At 42.5% G+C, this 22,915-nt stretch overlaps 1 protein-coding gene across 2 annotated transcripts in view; it reads right to left on the reverse strand.

Annotated features, from left to right (window-relative positions):
- chtf18 (CTF18, chromosome transmission fidelity factor 18 homolog (S. cerevisiae)) overlaps positions 1 to 22,876 on the reverse strand; it is a 102,538-nt gene extending 79,662 nt beyond the window's left edge. For both annotated transcript variants that reach the window (XM_048609904.1, XM_048609905.1), the window contains exons 1-6: positions 22,701 to 22,876; positions 9,133 to 9,387; positions 8,625 to 8,772; positions 6,075 to 6,270; positions 5,024 to 5,110; positions 1,305 to 1,357 (exon numbers count right to left, since the gene is read on the reverse strand). In XM_048609904.1, the coding sequence (XP_048465861.1) occupies positions 1,305 to 1,357; positions 5,024 to 5,110; positions 6,075 to 6,270; positions 8,625 to 8,772; positions 9,133 to 9,387; positions 22,701 to 22,815 (854 nt within the window). In that variant the 5' untranslated portion in view covers positions 22,816 to 22,876. The remainder of the gene's footprint in view (positions 1 to 1,304; positions 1,358 to 5,023; positions 5,111 to 6,074; positions 6,271 to 8,624; positions 8,773 to 9,132; positions 9,388 to 22,700) is intronic.
- Positions 22,877 to 22,915: the final 39 nt, after the last annotated feature.

Consider the following 22,915-nt stretch of genomic DNA (forward strand, 5'->3'; position numbering starts at 1 on the left):
AAATACACCTCTTAAAGTCATAGTATCATCACATTTCTACACTCCTGCCTGGCCTCACATTTTGTACACTTCATAAATTTGAGGATAAAGGAAACTCTGCCACCTGCGGCCTATCTTGCAGAAAGTCCAACTCCCTCATAACGTCTGTGCCCGCTGACCTACACCGGCCTCCAGTGAAGCTATGACTTGATTTTAATACCCTGGTTTCCCTCTATGGTCTTGTCCTACCTTCAATCTATAATTGCCAACCTCACAACCCTCCATGATACCTGCGCGCTTCTAACTTTGGCTTCTTGAGCATTCGCAATCATAACCCCTCCATCACTGGTGGCTGCGCTTTCATTGTCTAGCACTAGAATTTCTTCCCTAAACGTCTCCACACCTCTACCTCACTCTCCCCTTTTAATACATTTCTTAGTACCTGCGGTTTTGCTCAAGTTTTTGGTCAACTGATTTAACATCTCTTGTGGTTTGGTATCATACTTTGTTATGGTGCACCTGTGAAGCACCCTGGGATGTTTCATTATATTAAAGGCACTATATAAATACAAGTTTCTGTTCTGAAAGGAAACAAAAAGAGAAAAAAAATCTTCAAATCAGTAATATCAATACAGGCTCATAGTCCTTAAATATCTTTAATTTATACCTGCATTCTATCCCAGAAAGCTATTTGGTGAAGCACTGAACTGGAGCTAACCTCTACAGATTTTAACTTGCAGAATTTTGCATTATAAAAGCACATCTCTCAACCAAACATGCATGGCTTTGGCTTGTATTTTAAACGAGGGTGCAAGTGAATCACCAGTTAAGGCCCACCATCTGCATACAAGAAAACAATGTTAATATACTCTTAACATTTGTGTTAAAGTGTTCCATTTTGATTCATTATGTTTCACACAAATTCAAGATTGAATTTCAATGCTGAATCAAACTCTTGCTTTTCCTTAGTATGGAATGTATGTTCATTGGTATTCACAGGCTGTATTTCAAAGTTGAGTGCGTCTAAAGACTCTCAGCATGCCGAATGCCATCCACCTCCACCAGGCAATTTTATTTATCCAGAATTTCCCAGTTACTGTGGCCTTTTCTAATGTGGAGATGGAGGATAAATGAATGCGTATTTTGTTTATTGGGAGTTCCAACACAAGAGAGGTCATTTTGCGTTGCTGCAGGACAGTAATCAACAATTTGCAGTTTTCACTTTAATCTCAAAACTGTAATGTTGAGCTCTTGATAAAAGCAGACATTTCCTAAAGTTGGTTTAATGTAAGCTTAGCTGCCCTGAGATGCAGCCCCCGACTTACCTATTCAGCATTTCACTCAACTTCTGGGATTCTTCCAACACCTGTCTGCGATACTATATAAACACAGAATGATAAGGAACTATGTTTAGACATATGAGGAAACAAGTGCTAAAGGAAACACTCATACAGAATAACCTCAAATGAAGACTCATTACCAAACTCAGAGTCAAATGCAATGAATGATATGAGGGATGGAAAGAGAGAGAGAGAAAAACATAGAAGATCGGAGCAGGAGGAGGCCATTCAGCCCTTTGAGACTATTCCGCCATTCTTCACAATCATGGCTGATCGTCCAACTCAATAGCCTAATCTTACTTTCTCGCCATAAACTTTGATCCCATTCGCCCCAAGTACTATATCTAGTCGCCTCTCGAATATATTCAATGTTTTGGCATCAACTACTTCCTGTGGTAATGAATTCCACAGGCTCACCATTCTTTGTGTGAAGAAATATCTCTGTATTTCAGACCTAAATGGTCTACCCCGAATCCTCATACTGTTACCCCTCGTTTTGGACACACCCACTATCGGGAACATCCTCCTTGCATCTACCCTGTCCAGTCCTGTTAGAATTTTATAAGTCTCTATGACATCCTCCCTCATTTGTCTGAACTCCAGTGAAAACAATCCTAACCTAGTCAATCTCTTCTCATACGTCAGACCCACCATCCCTGGAATCAGCCTGGTAAACCTTTGCTGCTCTCTCTCGATAGCAAGAGAATCCTTCCTCCGAAAAGGAGGCCAAACCTACACGCACTATTCCAGGTGTGGTCTCACCAAGGCCCTGTACAACTGCAACAACACATCCCTGCTCCTGTACTCAAAATCTCTCGCAAAGAAGGCCAACATACCATTTGCCTTCTTTACTGCCTGCTGCACCTGCATGCTTACCTTCAGCGACTGGTGCACAAGGACACCCAGGTCCCACTTCACACTCCCCTCTCCCAATTTACAGCCATTCAGGTAGTAATCTGCCTTCTTGTTTTTGCTTTCGAAGTGAATAACCTCACATTTATCCAAATTATACTGCATCTGCCATTGATTTACCCACTCACCCAACCTGTCGAGATCAATGCTGAAGGATCTCTGCATCCAGAGGATCGACAGAGAGAGGGAGAGAGCTGCAGGGAGAATGTATTCAGGGAAATGAGTGCACAGGTGAAGATAAACAATAGGCTGAGGGCAATTGGGCAGATGAAGAGGAAAGTGAAAGGCATACAAAGGAGAATGCAGTAAGTTGAACCCAAGACCAGGAGGAAATGAAGAACGACTACGTAAGAGAGCAGCGGCTAGAACAGAGATAGTAGGAACTGCAAATGCTGGAGAATCTGAGATAACAAGGTGTAGAGCTGGATGAACACAGCAGGCCAAGCAGCATCAGAGCAGGAAGGCTGACGTTTCGGGCCTGAACAGGGCAGGTGCTTGGGAACTCACTCATAAATTGAGTGTCAGCCTGGATACCTGATGAAGGATGAGAGGTGACTTGATAGAGGTGTACAAAATGATCAGAGGTACAGATAGAGTGGACAGCCAGAGACTTTTTCCTAGGGTGGAGGTAGCTATTACGAGGGGGCATAGTTTTAAAGTGAGTGGAGGTAGATAAATGGGAAACGGCAGAGGTAGGTTCTTTACTCAGAGAGAGGTAGGGGTGTGGAATGCATTGCCGGAGAGGGTAGTGGAGTCACCCTAATTAGGGGCATTTAAGCAGCTATTAGATAGGAATATGGATGATAGTATAAGGTAGGGGTGGAGGTTAGCTAGACCTTAGGTTTAGGGTAAAAGTTCGGCACAACATTGTGGGCCGAAGGACCTGTGCTGTGCTGTACTGTTCCATGTTCACCCAATGACCAATGTGCAAATAAAGATTTTCAATGAAAACAAATAGTCAATTATTTTAGTGCCCGAGTTTTATGATTGATAATAATCAGCTCAACATTATACAATGTGGGAAAAGCTACAACAGCTGTGATGGCATCTAATGCCCTTGGTGAAGAAACATTGAGATGGGACAAGCGGGTTCCACACCAACTGCTTCCATGAACATATAATAGTGTTAACTTCAGACAAAACATATACAGGTTAAAACTTCCAAATGTTTGCCATGAGAGCAACTGATAATTAGTACCTTTGATAGGAAATATATATAACATTTAGTACCCTAAAATTTGCACTTCACAGTTCAGGCCTTCACATTAAAATATTTGATGCAGAGTAAATGCTGAATGCAGATTGTCCTGTTTTACTGATCACTACATGCTGTGACTTACATTCTTCTGAAGGTAACCTAGAAATAATCACTGGGAACCAGTACAATTGCAGAAATATACATTAAAGAAGAACACGTTTCTGGAAAGATTTGACAATGATCAGGCAAAAACCTGCATTAACACAGCCTCTCTAACAAAGAAAGACATCAAATAAAGGCAGAAATTGACATCAAGATAAAGGAGGAGATATTAGGAGCAATGAACAAAGGTTTGGTCGAATTAATGGTAGGTGCATTCTAAAAGAAAGTTTCCCAGAAAGAACAGTAGATGGAGGAAATTTCAGTAAGAATTTCAGGTCATCAGTCTCACACACCTAACAGCACAGCAAAGGGTGGTGAATGCAGCAGGGGTATGTACAAGAAGTCAGGAATAGAGATACACAGAATTTTGCAGGGTTGTGATGTGGATGCCAGAGACAGGAAAGGACAAGATTATGAAAGCATTTTAATAAAAGGATGAGAATTTTTAGTATAGACTTTGGTAGGTTGGGAGCAAATATTGGTCAGCAAGAATGGGGCTCAGGTGAGAGTGACTTGGTGCAGGATAGAATACAAGCAGCAGGTTTTTGGATGAAAAGTTTACACAAGGTGGAGGTCAACAAGGACAGTATCAGAACAGCGGAATCTGGAGGTGACAAAAGCAGGTGATGTGACAAAGGTGGTCAAAGAGTTGGATGGAATTGGTGGCAAGCGTTGAAGATGATGGTTTCTGTTTTCCTAATGCCAAGGGGAAAGAAATTTGCATCTTACCCAAAAGTTGTTGTTGAACAAACAGTCTGTAAACACAAGAGGTCTAATATATGGGGACTAGATTTGTATACATGGGTGTGTAATGAAATGGTAAATTTCCCTAATGCAGAGGGATTTGCATTTTGTTACATACATTGCAGAAGAAATCTACTCTCAGCATTGTGCTACAGAAATATGAGAGACCAAATGCATGCAACACTAAATGAAAGGCACTACTTGCACATTACAATACATTTCCATAATAAGCTTCCAAACTGTTATACTGTAACATTAACTGGCAGCAAATAGTGTCTCTGAACACCCTTATATATTTCAACATTCGCAGCAATACAATTAAGTACAAGATAGACAAGACTAAGGAGGGAGATAATTGGTATTAGGACAACATTCGGCTGCTCAATTCAGACAACTATCAATCATTGCTGAAAAAGTACAGAAAGTGCTCAGGACTCATCACTCAAAAACTGCCATTCTCACTGCTCAATTAGTAACCATGAAATCAGTGGCCACATGCAGTGAGCATAGGAACCTAGAGGATTGATAGCAGGATATCACACTGCACCCCATCACTGTCCCTGCCCATCAGAAATACTCTGAAATGCTTCTAAATGTATCTAAATAGTTCAGGGTTCGATATATTAGTGGTGGCAAATCATGTCAATTCAGATTTCTAACATTACTAAAATAGTAATTGATCTATTACCTCTTCAGCAACTTGTTCCTTCAAATCAGAAAAAGGTACTCCCAGCAAATATAGCTGCCTTTGTCCACTCCAGCGCAGTTTATCAAACTAAGAAAATAGAACATTGCTTTGTGAGTACTGCATTATTTTAAGTCAAGACACAAAATACTTGAAATTATAGAATTTTACATGGCCGGTCCATGCTGGTGCTTTACGCTCAAAAGTGTCTTCGTCCTCCTGCATCAACTTTCTAACTCTCCTTTATTGCCAGTGATACTTTGGATTAGATGTGGAGTCCTAAACTGGGCTGGGCACAGTGTTAATTTCTTACAATTACAGTAATAGCACAAAATGTTTGGCATGGACTGGTTGGACCGAAGGGTCTGTTTCTGTCTGGTATGACTCTATAAAAGGATGCCATTCACCCCATATTGCCTATACTAGCTCTTCAAATCTGCCTTTCCCCATAACACTGCACACTGATTCTGTTCAAATAATATTCGAAAGCCCTCTTGAATGCACCAGTTTAATGTGATTCCATCATAGCTCCAGTCTGTGCAATCCAGACCCTAACTATTCACTGTACGACAATTTCTTTTCCTCGCATCACATTTGCTTATTTTTACAAATTCTTGAAATCGACATCCTCTCATTCTCAACCTTTTTACAAGTGGACTCTGACCAGTTCCATTGTGATTTCAAAAACTTTATCAAATCCTCTCTTTTTTTCCGTTCCCAAAATACACGAGCAACCTGGAGTAGGTAACTTCTTGGGGATGGGGCCGGACTCTTGGTTGAAGGAAATGCTTTTGTTGACTGTCTGAATGCTACATACCTAGATAGTCAGTCTGAACAGATTATTGAATCAACCTGTTCAGAGATGTTACAACTCTGGAACAGGTTAGGACTTGAATCCAGGTCTGCTGGCTCAGAGGTAGGGACACTACCACTGCACTACAACAGCCTAAAGTCAGTCTGAATGTCATGTCATGTCATGCTCATCAGAAAACATTCTAAGAAAAGTAATGTGATTTCACAAAGTGCTGTTTAATGGGCAGTCCAAAGCTTTCACCTTGAGCCCTGGCGATGAGTCTTCATCCTGCAATACCATGTAAACCCGCGTTCCATCAGATGATGTCACATTGATATAATCTTCCAAAACTGGAGGTCGTTTAAGAACTCTCTTCGTCACTTTCCGAGAGGGAACGTCTTCCATGGGAGCCATGCCACTTAAATCAGCGATGTCCTGTTTAGATATCTTTGAACTCCTGAAAAGAGATTGTAACTTATTGTACAATTTATACTGCAGTAGCTGCACTGGTACCGCATTTTCTCATGTTTAAGCATCTCACAGCCCTTCAACACAACCAATTGTTATATAGCTCTTTCAATATAAAAAAAGTCCACGGTTCTTCACATCAGCATCATAAACAAAGATAGCTCTGTAAAGACACAAGTACACAATAGGTCAGACGATCAAAGGATTCGTCAGACAGCTATGGTATTAAGGAGAACATAAAGGACAAAAGCAAGGAAGTGGGGTGCAGGAAGGCTACCTAGAATTTTGGAACTAAACAGCTAAAGGAACAGTCACCTAGGGTGGAGAAATTAAAATTTTGGATGCTCAAGGGCCCAGATGACAAGAGTACAGATATCTGAGAGGGCCGTGGGGCTACAGGAGATCACCAAGAAAGGACTGATAAAAGGATACTCGCCTGATAGTGAAATGGACACCAAAAACACACACTGCCTAGACCTGATAATGGCCAAATTGGCCAGGCCCAAGAGCAGACCCATGAGGAGGTCCTCTGATCTGCCCATGCCCCTCTACACTGGTTTCCCAAACAGCAGGAGCTTGGGTTGAAGACCAACCATAAATTCAGAAGCAGCTCTTGCAAATACTGAAAAAGGAGTTTCATTCTGGTACAACCTGTGTACACATGGAATACAGACACTTCAAAGCTGCAGAAAACAGAAGCAACCTGGGAGTCCATGAGTCATCTTAACCTTCTACTGCAGGAGAAAGCTTGAATACGCAATCCACTGGTGACTAAGGCATGCTTGAGGATTTTAGCAGCAAGGGCAAGGTTGAGAGACGCTAGAAATAAACAGCCCTGGTAATGTCGTGGATGCAAGTTTAAAAACTGAAATTGGGCTCAGACATGACATGAAGTGTTGCAAACAAGCCATCAATCTCAGGCTGTTGCTAGGAAGCAGAATGGAGATTGAAGTGGGGACCAAAAACAATAGCTTCAGTCTTTCTAATAATTACTTGAATGAAATTTTTGCTTACCCCAGTACTGAATGCTGGAGAATCAGTCTGACAAATTAGTAACAGTACATGAGTTGATGGAGGTGGTGGTTAAATAGAATTAGGTATCAGAGTACATGTATAAATACATTGTTTTGTCATACAATTTATGCATTTCAATATACAGTTAATTTAGTTCTGAAGTTTAACATTCTCTGCAAATAACAGCAACTTCACCAGTAACATTGACAAGGCAATGTATCACTCCATTCTTCATAAAATAAAACAGATTGTGCATACGACAGCAGAGGAAAAAATGGGTAACTTCCCAATCTTGCAACAGAAGAGGAAGGATTTACTTTGAATTTAAGCCAATCCACTTTCTGGAGGTGGGGGTGGGGGTGGGTGGTGGCGGCAGCTAAGTGGTTAAAGTTCATTTTGGATTAGATGCAATAAAAAAAGTATTTGAAGCAATCAAACAGACCAGACAAACCCACCAATTAAATATAGTTCCGCACTTGGCCTCACAGCAATTGTGAATCCCAAAACAGGTAACTACCACATACAACATCATCCTGACATTTATATTTCACTTATATTACACCCACCTATGTGCGGTCGTAATTGTTATAGGCCTACTACACTTCTGGTAAACATGCAGAATATGGCATTGGGTGGCACAAAGTCAGTGGAGTGGCACCCTGTCTGATTTTACTTACCTACTTGTCCACTGTGCACATGTACAAGCAGAAGGAAATTCAAGGCTAAGATTTTTCTTATAGATTGATTTATGGGTGGTGTGTGCCACTGGCAAAGCCAATACTTATCACTGAAAAGGCTGCCTTCATGAGGTGCTGCAAGTTTATGTGATGTCTGCAGACCCACTGGGATTTAAGACTGAGTGTCCTAGATTTTGAGCAAGTAATAGAGTAGTGATTGTGTTATTTAGGTAAGTGAATGGGAGTGCCATCACATGAGCCCTTCGTTTTCTAGGTCATACAGGTAAACAGGTTTAGAACATGCCACTGAAGGAGCTCTGCTGAGTTGCAGCAGTGCACCTTGTAAAATGACACACCATGCATGGTCCAGTTTTGTGTTAGTGCACAGAACACAACGCAGGGTGTCTTCAATATGAAGATGAGACTTTGTCTTCGTAAGGACTGTGCAGTGGTCACTGCCACTAATACTGTCATGGATAGCTACATTTTGTGCAGACGGGGAGTGTCAAGCTGTGATGAAATGGTCTAGACGAACCTCAGAAACTGTGCAAACACAGGAAAAAGATGGAATATGGTTGTCCAAAGCTGGAGGGGAGAGGGAACAAAGGAAGACAACAAAGTGTGCTATAATAGCCGTTCATCCACAGCCTACCTGGGGTGTTGGCTCTGAGGGTGGTCATCTGGCGATGAGGGCGGCGTGATGTCATCATCTGGCACAGGAGGTTCACCTGAGCTGAGCTGTGACATAAAATTCAGTCTTTTCATGGCACCCAGCCTGGGCTTCTTGTGCCTGGGAGTTGCTGCGATTAAAGAAGTTATGGACGAATGAGATGTGCAGAATTCCCTATTCTAAAATACAGGAATCCACCATATGGTAGAAATCCCTTGTCAGTGCACCTGCTGGATTTCCAATAAATGGAAAATCCTATTGGACCCACTGATCTCTTGTAACAGACTCCTGAAATGTACTCCCAAAGCAGAAGATTTTCTGCAGGGAGCACAACTTTTGTTAAGTCTACCTTTTCACATGAATGCCTGCTGATTAATTGTGCACTCATGAATGTAATTAAACATTATTTCTTGTGAGCACAAATCAAGTGACTGTAGAGGGAATTATGAGCATTTTGCTGTTCCTTGCTTCATGTAGCTAGCTTACATACTTATTCCTTGCTCTTGATTCTGGTCCAACTGATGGTCAAGGAATTCCTTTTCCTCAGCAGAGTGGAGGGCATCAAGATCTCGTTTCCTAGCGGAGCTGCCCAAGACCACTGTGTCCTGTCGCTTTGTGTGTTCCTGAGCCTGGGTCTTGACATTTCGGCCATTCCTGGCAGAGTTGTCCCCTGCTGCAAGGGCTTCTTCAAAAGTCTGTTTACCGTGACGAAACCTGGACTGCTTCAATGCAGACGTGAAATTATCTATGGGAAAGAAATAGAGAAATTCAGTAATGTAAAACATCGAGAGTAGCAAACACGTGAACTAAGAGCAGGAACAGGAACTCAGTTCCCTGAGTCTGCTCTGCCATTCAATAAGGTCTAATTACTCCATCTTCTCATCTATCCACAATAAGCTCACTTGCCCCATCCTTATCAAGAATTGACCCATCTCTGCCTTGAAAATATTCACTCTGCTTCCACTGCCTTTTGAGGAAGTGAGTTCCAAAGAAACTCAGCCCTCAGAAAAAAACTGTCACGTCTTTGATGGGTGATCCCTTATTTTTAAATAGTAACTCTGGTTTTAGAACGTCCCACAAAAAAACGCCCTTTCTACATGCACCCCATTAAGAACCCTTAGGATCTTATATGTTCCAATAACTGCTTACCCTTCTAAACTACAGCAGGTACAAACCAAGGCTGTTTAACCTTTGCTCTTTTATTGCACAGTAGATTTTCTGTGAACTACTTCCAACCTATATACATCCTTCTTAAATAAGGAGACTCAAACTACACAGTACCCTGTATAACAGAAGCATTACCTGGCTACTTCTGCATTCAACTCTCATTTTGTTAGTTTTCTTAATTGCTTCCTGTACCTACTTTTGTGACCTCTATGCATCTCAGAGTTCTGCAATCTCTGATCATTTAGATATACACTTTTTATTCTTCCTGACAAAATTGAAATTCCACATCTTTTTTACATTATTCTCCATTTGCCAGATCTTTGCCCATTCACTTAACGTATCTACAACCCTTACTAGCCTCCTCCTGTCCTCGTTACCACTTACCTTCCTACCTATCTTTGAGTCACTAGCAAACTTAGCAGCCATACCTTCAGTCTCTTCGTTCAAGTCATTTGTATTGTAAAATGTTGGGGTCCAGCATGGATTTTTTTTTTTTAAATTCACTAATGGGATGAAGGCATCACTAGTTAGGTAGCATTTATTGCCTATCCTTAGTTCAGAGTCAACCACGATGCAGTGGGTCTGGAGTCACATGTAGGCCAGACCAGGTAAGGGTGGCAGTCTCCTTCCCTACAGGACATTCGTGAACTAGATGGGTTTTTCTGACAATCAACAATGGATTCATGGTTATCATTAGATCCTTAATTCCAGATATTTTAATGAACTCAAATTCCAGCATTTGCCGTGGCGGGATTCGAATCCAGGACCCCAGAATGTTATCTGGGTCTCTGGATTAACAGTCCAGCAATACCACCACTAGGCCATCGCCTCCCCTGATCCTCGTGGCTCAGTACTCATTACAACATAACAATCAAAAGCACCCAATTGTGCATGTTTCCCAATAGCTAGTCAATCTTTTATCCACGTGAACATCTCATTCCTTATACTATGAGCTTTTATTTTCACAATAGCCTATTACACGGGCCTTATCGATTGCCTTCTGGAAATTCAAGTACGATACACCTATTGATTCCCTTTTATCCTTTGAAAATACTTCCTCAAAGAAGTACAATTAGTTAAGCATTATTTCCTTCCATAAACCCTTATTTCTGATTATCTTGAATTTTTCAGAGTGCCCTGCTACCCATTTGCTGGGTTCAGTTAGCTCAATTGGCTGGACAGCTGGTTTGAAATGCAGAGCAAGGCCAGCAGCATGCGTTCTATTCTTAGAGAGGTGGACACTGCACGTGTTACAGTGCTTTAGTTTCTCCTCCAATTCCTAATTGATTTAGTCTCCTCTCTCTCCTTCCCTCCCCCCTCACTTTTTGATGTTAGCATTGCCCTTATTGGGCTTTCCTTGTAAATATTCAATTTACTGCACTGGAGTTTTCCTGGCGGTGAAGAAAAAAAAAGTAAAAATACCAGGGGCACTCTTGTGGCACAGTGGCAATGTCCCTACCCCTGTACTGGGAGGCCCAGGTTCGAGTCCCACTTGCTCCAGAGGTGTGTAATAACATCTCTGAACAAGTTGATTAGAAAAATAGGTTAAACAAAAATATGAAAAAATACCACCAATGATTTGGTGGGTGGGGAGGAAAGTTCTAAATGCCCTGCTATCGTCTCTTCAATAATAGCTTCTAACATTTGGACTAGATCTGTAGCTCGGGTTGTGGGCGATGAGGTTGGTTGGCTCGCCGAGCTGGTTTGTTGTTCCGCAGACGTTTCGTTACCGTGCTTGATAACGTCCTCAGTGCAGCCTCTGAAGAAGCGTCGGTGTGTTTTCCTGCCTGGTTTTTAAACTCTGGGGTCCGTTGCGATGGATTGCCTCACTTCTGGGGTTCCTCCGTAGTGGAATGTATATGGGGTCGAGTTCAACGTGTTTATTAATAGCATGCTTCTCGGAGTGCCATGCTTCCAGGAATTCTCGTGCCTGTCTCTGCCTAGCCTGTCCCAGGATCTTGGTGTTGTCCCAGTCGAAGTGGTGGTTCTCCTTGTCCATGTGGATTGAGATGAGTGAGTATTGGTCGTGTCTTTTTGTAGCCAGTTGGTGTTCATGTACTCTTGTTAGTTTCCTTCCTGTTTGTCCAATGTAGTGTTTCTCGCAGTCTCTGCAGGGGATCTTGTAGATGACATTGGTCCTGTCCATGGCGGGGAGTGGGTCTTTAGTTCAGGTTAGCACTTGTTGTGGGCTTGTGTGCCACTCTGATGCCCAGCAGTCGTAGAAGTCTTGTGGTGAGTTTTGACGTGTTCCTGATATAGGGTAGCGTGATGAGTGTGTCGGGGCGTGTAGAATCTTTCTGATGCTGTTCTTGTAGGCATCTCCTGACCCAGTTCTTTGGATATCCATTATCCTTGAACACTTGGAAGAGGTATTCCTCCTCCTCTTGGCGTAGTTCCGTGTTGCTGCAGTGTGTTGTTGCCTTTTTAAGTAGTGTTTGCATGCAGCTTCGTTTGTGTGTGCTGGGATGGTTACTGTTGAAGTTCAATACCTGGTCTGTGTATGTGGGTTTTCGGTGTACGTTTGTTTGCAGTTCCCCATTTGTCTTGCGCTCTACCATGACGTCCAGGAATGGGAGTGGTTTGTTCTTCTCCTTCTCTCTGGTGAATTTTCCGGTGAGGGTGTTGTTTACGAGTTTGTGTGTCTCTTCTAATTTGGTCCGTTTAATGATGACAAAGGTGTCGTCTACGTAGCGTATCCATAGCTTAGGTTGGATTTGCGGAAGGTCAGTCCTTTCCAGTCTTTGCATCATTGCTTCTGCTACGAGTCCGGAGATAAGCGATCCCTTGGGTGTCCCGTTGATTTGCTCGTATGTTTGGCCATTGAAGGTGAAGTGGGTGGTCAGGCATAGGTCCAGGTCCAGTAGTTTAAGCATTGTGTCCTTGGAGATGGTTTCACTGGGGTCGTGTTCTTGTTCAAGTAGTGTTGTCATTGTTTCCCTTGCTAGTGGTATGTCTATTGATGTGAATAGGGCGGTGACATCAAACGATATCATGGTCTCTTTGTTCTCTATCTTTATGTCTTTGATGGAGTTGAGGAATTCTTGGGCTGAGTGGATGGAGTGGGGTGATTTGTTGACTAGGTGCTTGAGTCTTCTTTGCAGTTCTCTGGCTAATCTGTGCGATGGAGTGCCTGGAAGGGAGACTATGGGTCTGAGGGGGACTTCCGGCTTGTGCACTTTAGGGAGGCCGTAGAATCGGGGTGTCTTGGTTCCTTCGGGTTTCATTCTTAAGAAGTCTGTTTTGTTGATCTGTCCTGTTTGTATAAGTCTTTGTAGCGTGTTTAGGATTTTGTTGCCTAGTTGTGGTGTCGGGTCAGTCTGTACTGGTCGGTATGTGTTCTTGTTGGCGAGCAGTGCTTGTGCTTTGGAGATGTAGTCCTTTTCATTCATTATCACTGTCATGCACCCTTTGTCTGCAGGTAGTATAGTGATGTTCTTGTCCTTCTTTAATCTGTCCAGGGCTTGTCTTTCCCGTGTTGAGGGTGTTGATTCCCTCTTTCTGGTTAGTGTCGGGACTACTGTCTGTCTTATACTTTGTTGTGTTTTGTCGTTGATATTGTTGGTCGAGTGTGGCTTCCAGTGTAGCTAGCAATTCCGTTTTGTTGGTGTCCCTGTAGTTGTAGTTCAGTCCCTGGGTGAGAACGGCTTTTTCCGCGTCTGTCAGTTTTCTGTCGGAGAGGTTCCTTATCCATGTGTCAGTTCTGTTGCTGTCGTTTTTGTGGGTATGTGTGGTTAGCTTGTCTTGCAGGGTCTCTCTTTTCTTGGCTCTTCTGGTCTGTCGGCTGATGTTAATGGCTTGTTCCATGTCGGTTGTCCAGTCTTGATTGGTAGCTTCCTGGAATAACGTTTTTTGGCACGTAATTTCTCTGTTGTATTTGTGGAGCCGGTTGTGAGCGTCGTTTATCATTACCCTTAGCATCTTGCAGCCGTTTTGTTCTGCCGTTTTCCAGGCTTGTGGGTTGTTGATGGGTGGTTTGTACTTCACACTGCGTGGTAATACCTGGTTCCTGAGGCATCCATGTAGGAAGTAGAGTTGTTTGCGGGTTGCGCGCTCTCGTTTGGCGTAGTTTTCCCATTTCCTTGCCAGTTTGAGCGTGTTGCGCCCGTAGGTTTCTAAGGTTTTGCAGTAGATCTATAGCTCGGGTTATGGGTGTTGAGGTTGGTTGGCTCGCCGAGCTGGTTTGTTGTTCCGCAGACGTTTTGTTACCGTGCTTGGTAACATCAATCCTACAACAACTGCTCACCCGAACTAAAGACCTGAGGATGTTACCAAGCACGGTAACGAAACGTCTGCGGAACAACAAACCAGCTCGGCGAGCCAACCAACCTCAATAGCTTCTAACATCTTCCCTATGACTGATGTTGAGTAAACTGGCCTGCAACATCCTGCTTTGTGTCTCCCTTTTAATCTTTTCCAATCTAAAGGTACCTTTCCCCAAATCTAGGAAATTTTGGAAAGTTAAAAGCAATGCATCAACAATCTTACTGACTGCTCATTTTAACACCCTAGGTTGAAGTCTGTCAGGATCTAGGGATCTGTCAGCCCACAACCGCAACAATATGCTCAGTAATACTTCTCTGATGATTGTAGTTTTTTAAAGTTTCTCTCTTCCTTCTATTTCCTAATTTACATCTATATCTGGGATGTAATTTGTATCTTCTATCGTCAAGACAATATATCTGTTAAATTCACCATCTCATTTACATCTTAATTCTCTAACCTCGCTTTGTTAACTCTTTTCCTTTTTAAATATCTATAGAAAAAGTGATCACTTAAATTTTTTTTCTGGCTAACTTTCTCTTACACTCTAATCTTTCTTCCTTGTTCTTTACATGTTGGCCAATCTTCTGACCAGACACGACCTTTGCAGTTTTATGCTTCTTCTTTAAGTTTAATGCTACCTTTAACTTTTTCTTAGTTAACAATGAATGGTGGATCTTACCCTTGGAATTTTTCTTTTGGAATGATTCTATTCTGTGAAATATCCCTTTAAATTTCTGTGACTGCATCTCTTGAGCATTCCTCAACCTAATCTGCCAGTTCACTTTAGCCAGCTCTGCTTTCTTACCCTCCTAATTGTCCCTGTCCAAGTTTAGAATGCTAGTCAGGGGCCCACTCCACCCTTGATCAAACTAAATATTACATTCCATCATGTTTTGATCGCTGCTACCTAGGGTCACCTCATTGAGCAATTTCAGGTCCAGAATAGCCTGCCCCCTGGTTGACTCCAGAATGCGCTGTACTAAGAAACTATCCCAAAACTTCCTATGAACTCAGGTAGGCTAACTTTATCCATCTGATTTTTCTGGTCTACATGTGGATTAAAGTCTCCCATGATTATTGTTGTATCTTTCTGACACGTTCCCATTATTTCTTCCTTTATACTCCATCCTCTCATGTGGCTACTGTTAGATGGCCTGTCCACAATTCCTACAAGGGAGTTCTTGCCTTTACAGTTTCTCATCTCTAACCAAGCCATTCTTGCATCCTGCTGTCCTGAACTTAGGATCGTCTATCCCTATTGCGTTAATACCATAATTGAGAATTGTCCCTACACAATTTCCTAGCTTCATGTCCTTCCTAAATCTTGGCAATCCCAGTTAACCAAGTTAGACTCCAATTGTAATATTTTTCTCTTTCCTTCTACTACAACAACTGTATATTTCTTTAATGAATTAGAGGCTGCCCTTGCAACATTTAAGAAGCATCTGGATGAATACTTCAAACGCCAGGGGAAGTTGACTACAGACCATGCACAGATGGGATTAGTGTAGTTTGATGTTTGTTGATTGGCATGGTGGCCAAAGGGCCTGTTTCCGTGCTGTATAACTCTATGAGTTAGGGCGGCACGGTGGCTCAGTGGTTAGCACTGCTGCCTCACAGTGCCAGGGACCTGGGTTCGATTCCACCCTCGGCGACTGTCTGTGTGCAGTTTGCACATTCTCCCTGTGTCTGCATGTGTTTCCTCCGGGTGCTCCGGTTTCCTCCCACAGTCCAAAGATGTGCAGGGTAGGTGGACTGGCCATGCTAAATTTCCCATAGTGTTCAGGGGTGTGTAGATTTGGTAGGTTATAGGGGGCTGGGTCTGGGTAGGATGCTCTGAGGGTCGGTGTGGACTTGCTGGGCCGAAGGGATTCTATGATTAAATTCTATGATACAGTAAGGAAGGGTGAGAGAGAAGGGGCTAATTGCCAACATGGAACAAAGTGATTAGGTGAAGCAGAGAAAAAATTACGTACTTCCTCTCTAGGAGGGAAGAGTAAAGAAATTAGAAATAGTGCTTAGTTTAGCTGCTCTTCTCATATCTCCCAATTGTGACAATCACCATGTTGGCCTCCCCAAGATTTATATTTATGAGGTCTGTCCTATGTGCCTGCATCAATAAGATTAATTCAAGTATTAGCTGACGTTCTAAGTGGTAGAAAAAAATAAAATGTCAAGATATTTTTCACAAAAGAACAATCTTTTCACCTCACTGTTATAAACACACCATTGTTTCGTAAAGCAAGTCTTATTCTAGCTACTTATCTTCACTTTTTTTGATCAGCACACAATAGACATATTGGAAAACTTGTAGGCTTTTGGCCTTCATTCCTTTTTTTGAGTGTTTCAAAGCAGAGCAGCTAGCATAATCCTCTTCATCGGTCATGTTATAAATTCAGTCTGTGAAAACTTTCCTCAGCATGCAAATGACATTTTAAAATGAGGAAAAGAGCTGACCCACTAGCCAGGAATTTCTGAAACATCATGTGGATGTTTATGCACCAACTGTTCATTGTGATTTGTGTTCAATTAGCAGCTACTTGGCTACAAGCCTTGGACTTCCATAACTTTGCAAAAACGGATCCATTTCCCAATCTTAATCAAGATGACCCAAAGTAGGTCAGGTATTTTGATCACCTATGAATACTGTGCACAAACGGCCAGTAATCATGTCTGGGTTCAGAATTGACAGCGCTGACAGAGGAAATATTGAGCTAATCCCAATCCTGGCCTCACTTAATAACATATCAATTTCCAGGGGAAGTTTTAAGATTGAAATCAAGAACAACAAATACCCTCAGCTGTTGATTTCCAATCCCCACCACCGCTCTCCACCAGCACTATTGCCCCTCCAATCAGCTGAGCTAAGCATTTTAAATTGACTTTTTTGAACTGCTAGTAGCAATGCTGCTAAATTATCATCTAGTACAATATCACGGTCCCTCAGTATCAAACTGACTGGACCATCTGTTCTACCTTCAGTATTGGAGAATCTGTTCTGTACAAATGATGGAGCAGACCTATTTTAGCCAGACCAAGGACTTTTTCCCTAAACATGCTGCCCAGAAGGTTGGAGCAAAATGAAAATGCAGAATAATTCAAGAATCAAGAGAAACCAACGAATGTGCAAAAAGGAATAATGGAATTGTTACAGTGCATGAGGTCGTTCAGCCTATTTAACACTGTTCCCGCATATCAATCTTAGTGTTAACCTTGTGCCTTCTGCCAACACACCAGTTATATCCAAATAATCATCCAATACCCCCTTGATTGCCTCAATTGAATATGCTTCCATCACAGACCCAGGCATTGCATCCCAGACCCTAACTACTTGCTGTGCGAAAAATTTTATTCTATCATCGCCCTTACTTCTTTTGCACATCACTTTAAATCTGTGCTCTCGTTCTTATTTCTTTACAAGCTGGACAGCTTCTCCCTTTCTACTGTATCCAGCCTGCTCAAAAAATGTTGGAAGTATCAGTCAGCATCAGTAAAGTCATGGAGTCACACAGCATAAAAACCCACCATGTCTATACTGACAAACAAACACCAAACTCCATTAATCTCTTGAACTGCAGTTGGCCCATAGCCTACTATTCCCCAGCATTTTATATACTCATCCAGATGTTTCTTAAATGTTGCGAGAGTACCTGTCTCCATCACCCTCTCAGACTTAACTTTCCAAATTTCTACTACCTTCTGGATGAAATTTTCTTTCCTTCAGGTCTCCTCTAATCAACTTATTCCTCACCTTAAATCTATGCCCTCTGGTCTTGGCCACATCTGCCATGGGGAAAAGATTCTCATGATCTACTCTGTCTGTGCCTTTCAAAATTTTGTATACCTCAACCAGATATCCATCTCAGCCTCCTCTCCTCCAAGGAGGACAAACCCAGCCTATCCTAACTGAGACGTTTCACCCCAGGCAACATTCTGGTGAATCTGCTCTGCACACTCTCCAGCACAATCACATCTTTCCGATAGTTGATGACCAGAACTGTACACAGTATTCCACCTGTGGCCTAACCAGTATTCTGTAAAGTTGTAACGAGACTTCCTTGTTCTTGTATTCTAAGCCCAGTTAATGAAGGTAAGCATCCCGCTTGCCTTTTTCACCACCTTGTCTACCTGCGCTGACACTTTCAGGGATCTACAGACTTGCATACCAATGTCCCTTCGTTCCTCATTACTCTCTAGAGACCTAATATTCGTTGTGTATATCCTTCCCTTAATAGTCCTCCCAAAATGCATCACCTCACATTCATCAGGATAAAATTCCATCTGCCACTGCTTTGCCCAATTTACCAGCTGATTGATATCAGACTGTAGCCTGAGACCATCCTCCTCAATATCAACAACATGCCCAATTTTCTTGTCATATGCAGATTTATTAATTACTTCTACATTCACACCCAAGTCATTAATGTACATAACAAACAGCAAGGGTCCCAGCAACAATCCCTGTGGTACACTGCTGGTCACAGGCTTCTAATTACAAAAATACTGCTCCATCATCATCCCTTGCCTCCTATTGTAAGGCAATTTTAGATCCGCTTTGCCAATTTGCCTTGAATCCCAAAGGATCAAAAAGGTTGTTAATGTTTGAACGAGCCGTCTATTTGGGACCTTGTCAAAGGACTTACTGAAATCCATGTAAACCACATCAACTGCACTATCCTCATCAATTTAGTCACCTTTTCAAAAATCTCAATTAAATCAGCCAGACAGGATCCCCATCCAACAAATCCATGCTGACTATCCCTGATCAGTCCTGCCTTTCCAAGTATTAATTAATCCTGTCTTTCAGAATTTTTTCCAATAATTTCCCTACCAGTGACGTCAGACTAATTAGTCTGTAATTAGCTGGCCCATTTCTGCTGCTCTTCTTGAACAAAGGGACCATATTAGCTATTGTCCAGTCGACTGGCACTAAAATTTTTTACTATTTTGCCAGGGCCCCAAAAATCTCCTCCTTTTCCTCACAAAGCAGCCTGTGATACATGTCATCAGATCCTGGGGATTTGTGCACCTGTATGCCAACTAAAACATCTAATAACTCCTTCTTATTAATCTTAAGGAACCTCACAATCCTAATTGATATCCCTGGCTACAATGTCCTTCTCCGCCGAATACAGGTGAGAAATTTTCTTTCAAGACCTCATCCATGACCATTGGCTGCACGCACAGGTCCCCACTTTGGTCTGTAACAGGTTCCACTATTTCCTTGGTAATCCTCTTACTCTTAATATACTTATACATACTTATATACTTAGCCTTGGGTCTTCTTTGTTCCATCTGCCAAAGATATTTTGTAGCCCCTCTTTGCCCTCCTAATTTCTTTTATAAACAACCTCCTACACACACTATACTTTGAAGGGTCTTTTCTGGTTTTAACATGCTGTACCTTATATATGTTTCCTTCTTATTCTTTATCAAACTTTCAATACCTCTTGGCATCCAGGGTTCCCCAAACTTGTGGCCCTTGCTCTTCACTCTTGGAGAAACTCGCTGGCCCTGAATTTGCACTATAGAGGTTTATAAAATCATGAGGGGCATAGATAAGGTGAATAGCAAAGGTCTCTTCCCTGGAGTAGAGGAATTCAAAACCAGAGGGTATTGGAAAGGGAAATGTTTAAAGGGGATCTGGGGAGCAACTTTTTCAAAACAGAGGGTGGTGCGTATGTGGAATGAACTGCCAGAGGAAGTGGTAGATGTAGATACAGTTACAACATTTAAAAGACATTTGGACAGGTACATGAATAAGAATGGTTTAGAGGGATTCGGGCCAATTGCTGGCAAATAGGACTAGTTTAGCTTGGGAAACACAGTTGGCATGGATGAGTTCGACCGAAGGGTCTGTTTCTGTGTCGTGTTACCTAAAAGACTCCTACTTTCCAAATGTAGACTTACCTGCAAGTAGCTGCACAGTCTATGTTTGCCAGGTTATGACTAATGCTATTAAAATCAGCCTCCCCCCAATTCTGACACCTAACTTCTTCACTATTCTTATCCCTTTCCATAATGACTTTGAAACTTAGAATTATGGTCACTATCTCCAAAATACTCACCAACTGAAACTTCAAACACTTGACTGGCTTCATTCCCTACAATTAGGTCTAGTACTACCCCACCTCTTGTAGGACTATCTCAGTAGTGGCACAAAAAAATCCCTCTTGGACGCACTTTAAAAATTCCACTATAAAAAAACTGGTTGAGTTAATGTTTCAGGTTCAAAGCCTTAGTGAGAACAACTATATCAATATTTCCTAATAGTTTTTTTTGGATTTATTCTAACTCATTCTATGTGGCACAGATGAGCAAATACCTCTACAAAGAGGAACAGACACAACATGGTCATAACACTCACTTCTCTCCATTATTAGCATAGTTGATGGACTGCAAATAGGGAAGTCTTGTTATGGGCAAGTTGAACGTATGCTCATTGGATTCTGGAAGAATGAGGAAAAATGTATTTTCTTAACAGGGCTTCAATCTTTGAATTCTCTAACTCTCGTGAAGATGAGGCAGGGTGATTGAAAATATTTACGGCAGGGTTAGACAGATGTCTGGTGCCTGTTAGCTGGATATCACTTGGATCAGAAGAACTCCAACAGTATAGGTTCAATTCCAATTCTGTCTAAGATAGACTTGGACCTGCTTCTTTCCCTTGGCCGGACAGTTAAGTCAATAGCAAACCACTGACAAAAAAAAATTGCCAAGGAACCAGCTCGTTGAAACAAAAGCACAACTTTAGGCAGAGTACACATGGAATGATGCTCAAGTTAGCTGATATCTTATTGAATGACAGAGCAGTCTTGAAAGCCAGATGGCCTATTCCTGCTCCTATTTGTTATAATCTTATTGAATGGAAACAAATCAAAAATGCATGAATGGAACAGAAACAACTGCCAGTGAAATGACTAAAATATGGCTTAAAATACCAATTATGAGCAATTGTTTTGAAAGGAGTTGAAATTTAGATTGACAGAATCTTGAGGAGATAAATTTGTATACAGGGTACAGGGCTAATAAGCATAATCAAATCTTTATACTAGGATACAGGCAGTCTGCTATGGTTTACTTCACGACAGTGAGCAAGCCTCAGGACATCACTGAAGGAGTTCCTCAGTCAAAACAAGTCAGAAGTGTGGTTGTTCAATTATAACTGCACAACATTGAATACTATCCACAACTCCCCAGTATATGTCTGCACACAACAAAACATAGACAACATTCAGGTTTGGGTTGACAAGTGGTAAGTAACCTGCATGCCATGCAATGACTATTTCCAACAGGAGACAATCTAACCAACATTCCTTAACATTCAACAGCATTGCCATCGCCAAAATGCACATCCATACACCTTCTGGGGTTACTATTTGGATACCATTCAGAAAATTAACCATAAAATCAGCCATAAAAATACTGTGACTGCCAAAGTAGGCCAGAGGCCAGGAATTCTGCAGTGAGAACTTCCTCCAATCTCCCAAAGCCGTCCATTAACTAAGAGGCACAGTGTTAGATAATGACAATGTCTAACAAGAGAAAATCTAGCCATTGCTTCTTGACTTTCAATGACATTACCATTGCTGAATTCCATACCAACATCATCTGGGGGTTATCATTGTCTAGAAACTGAACTGAACCATAGTCATTTAAATTCTGTAGCTACAATAACAGGTCAAAGGCTAGGAAACCTACAGTGAATTATTTCTCTCTTAGTCCCCAAAGCTAGACGACCATCTACAAGGCACAAGTCTGGGGTGTGATGGGATACTTTGCACTTCCCAACAGCTCCAACAACATAAGAAGCTTGGCATCATCCAGGACAAAACACCTCACCTGATCTCCACCCCATGCATCAACTTAAGACATTCACTTCCTCCATCAAAGATGCACAGTGGTAGCAGAGTATTTGCCAAATGCATTGCAGCATTTTTCAAGGGCCTTTTGTCAACACTGTCAAAATCCACAATTCCTTCAGGCACGGGCTCAGTGGTTAGCACTGCTACCTCACAGCGCCACAGAAATGGGATCGATTCCACTCTCCAGCAACTGTCTGTGTGGAGTCTGCACATTCTCCCCGTGTCTGTGTGAGTTTCCTCTGGGTGCTCTTGTTTTCCCCCTTAGTCCAAAGATGTGCAGATTAGATGGATCGACCGAGCTAAATTGCCCAAAGTGTTCAGGGATGTGCAAGGATAAATGAGTTAGCCATGGAAAACGTAGGGTTATAGGGAGAGGGGGTGGGATGCTCTTCGGAGGGTCGGTGTCGACACGATGGGCCAAATGGTCTGCTTCCATGCTGTAGAGATTCTATGAGAAGGACGGGGACAGCAGGTACATGGGAACACTACCTGCAAGCTCTCCTCCAATTCCCCACACCATCCTGACATGGAAATACATCGCTGTTCCTTCACTGTCACTGGGTCACAATCCTAGAAGATTCCCCCCCTCCCCCCAACACAGTGGGTGCAGATACCGAACATGGACTACACATAGCGCAGGCAGCTCCTCCACCACCAGAGTAAGCCAGTAAACACCGGCCCAGGCCGCCTCAGGACAAGCCGCATCAATAGACCGGGGCAGTGAACGGGGGCCAATTCCAGGCTCGGGGCCGGCTCATTTTACCGTGACTCTGTTGATTAATTTCGGACAGAACTTCCAGTTCGTCTGCGAACTGCCTCTCGAAGCGATCGTCGTCGCCCTCCTCCTGCTCCCATTCCCAGTCCCACTCTCCGTCCATCTCTCCCAGCACAAACTTGCCGCCAAATCGATCCGTAACCACGTCCGGGTGAGGGGTCAGCCTCTACGTCATGGAGCCCCGCCCTCTTCCCGTTATTGGC

Source organism: Rhincodon typus, chromosome 21 (assembly GCF_021869965.1).
Source record: "Rhincodon typus isolate 14 chromosome 21, sRhiTyp1.1, whole genome shotgun sequence".
Classification (NCBI taxonomy): domain Eukaryota; kingdom Metazoa; phylum Chordata; class Chondrichthyes; order Orectolobiformes; family Rhincodontidae; genus Rhincodon; species Rhincodon typus.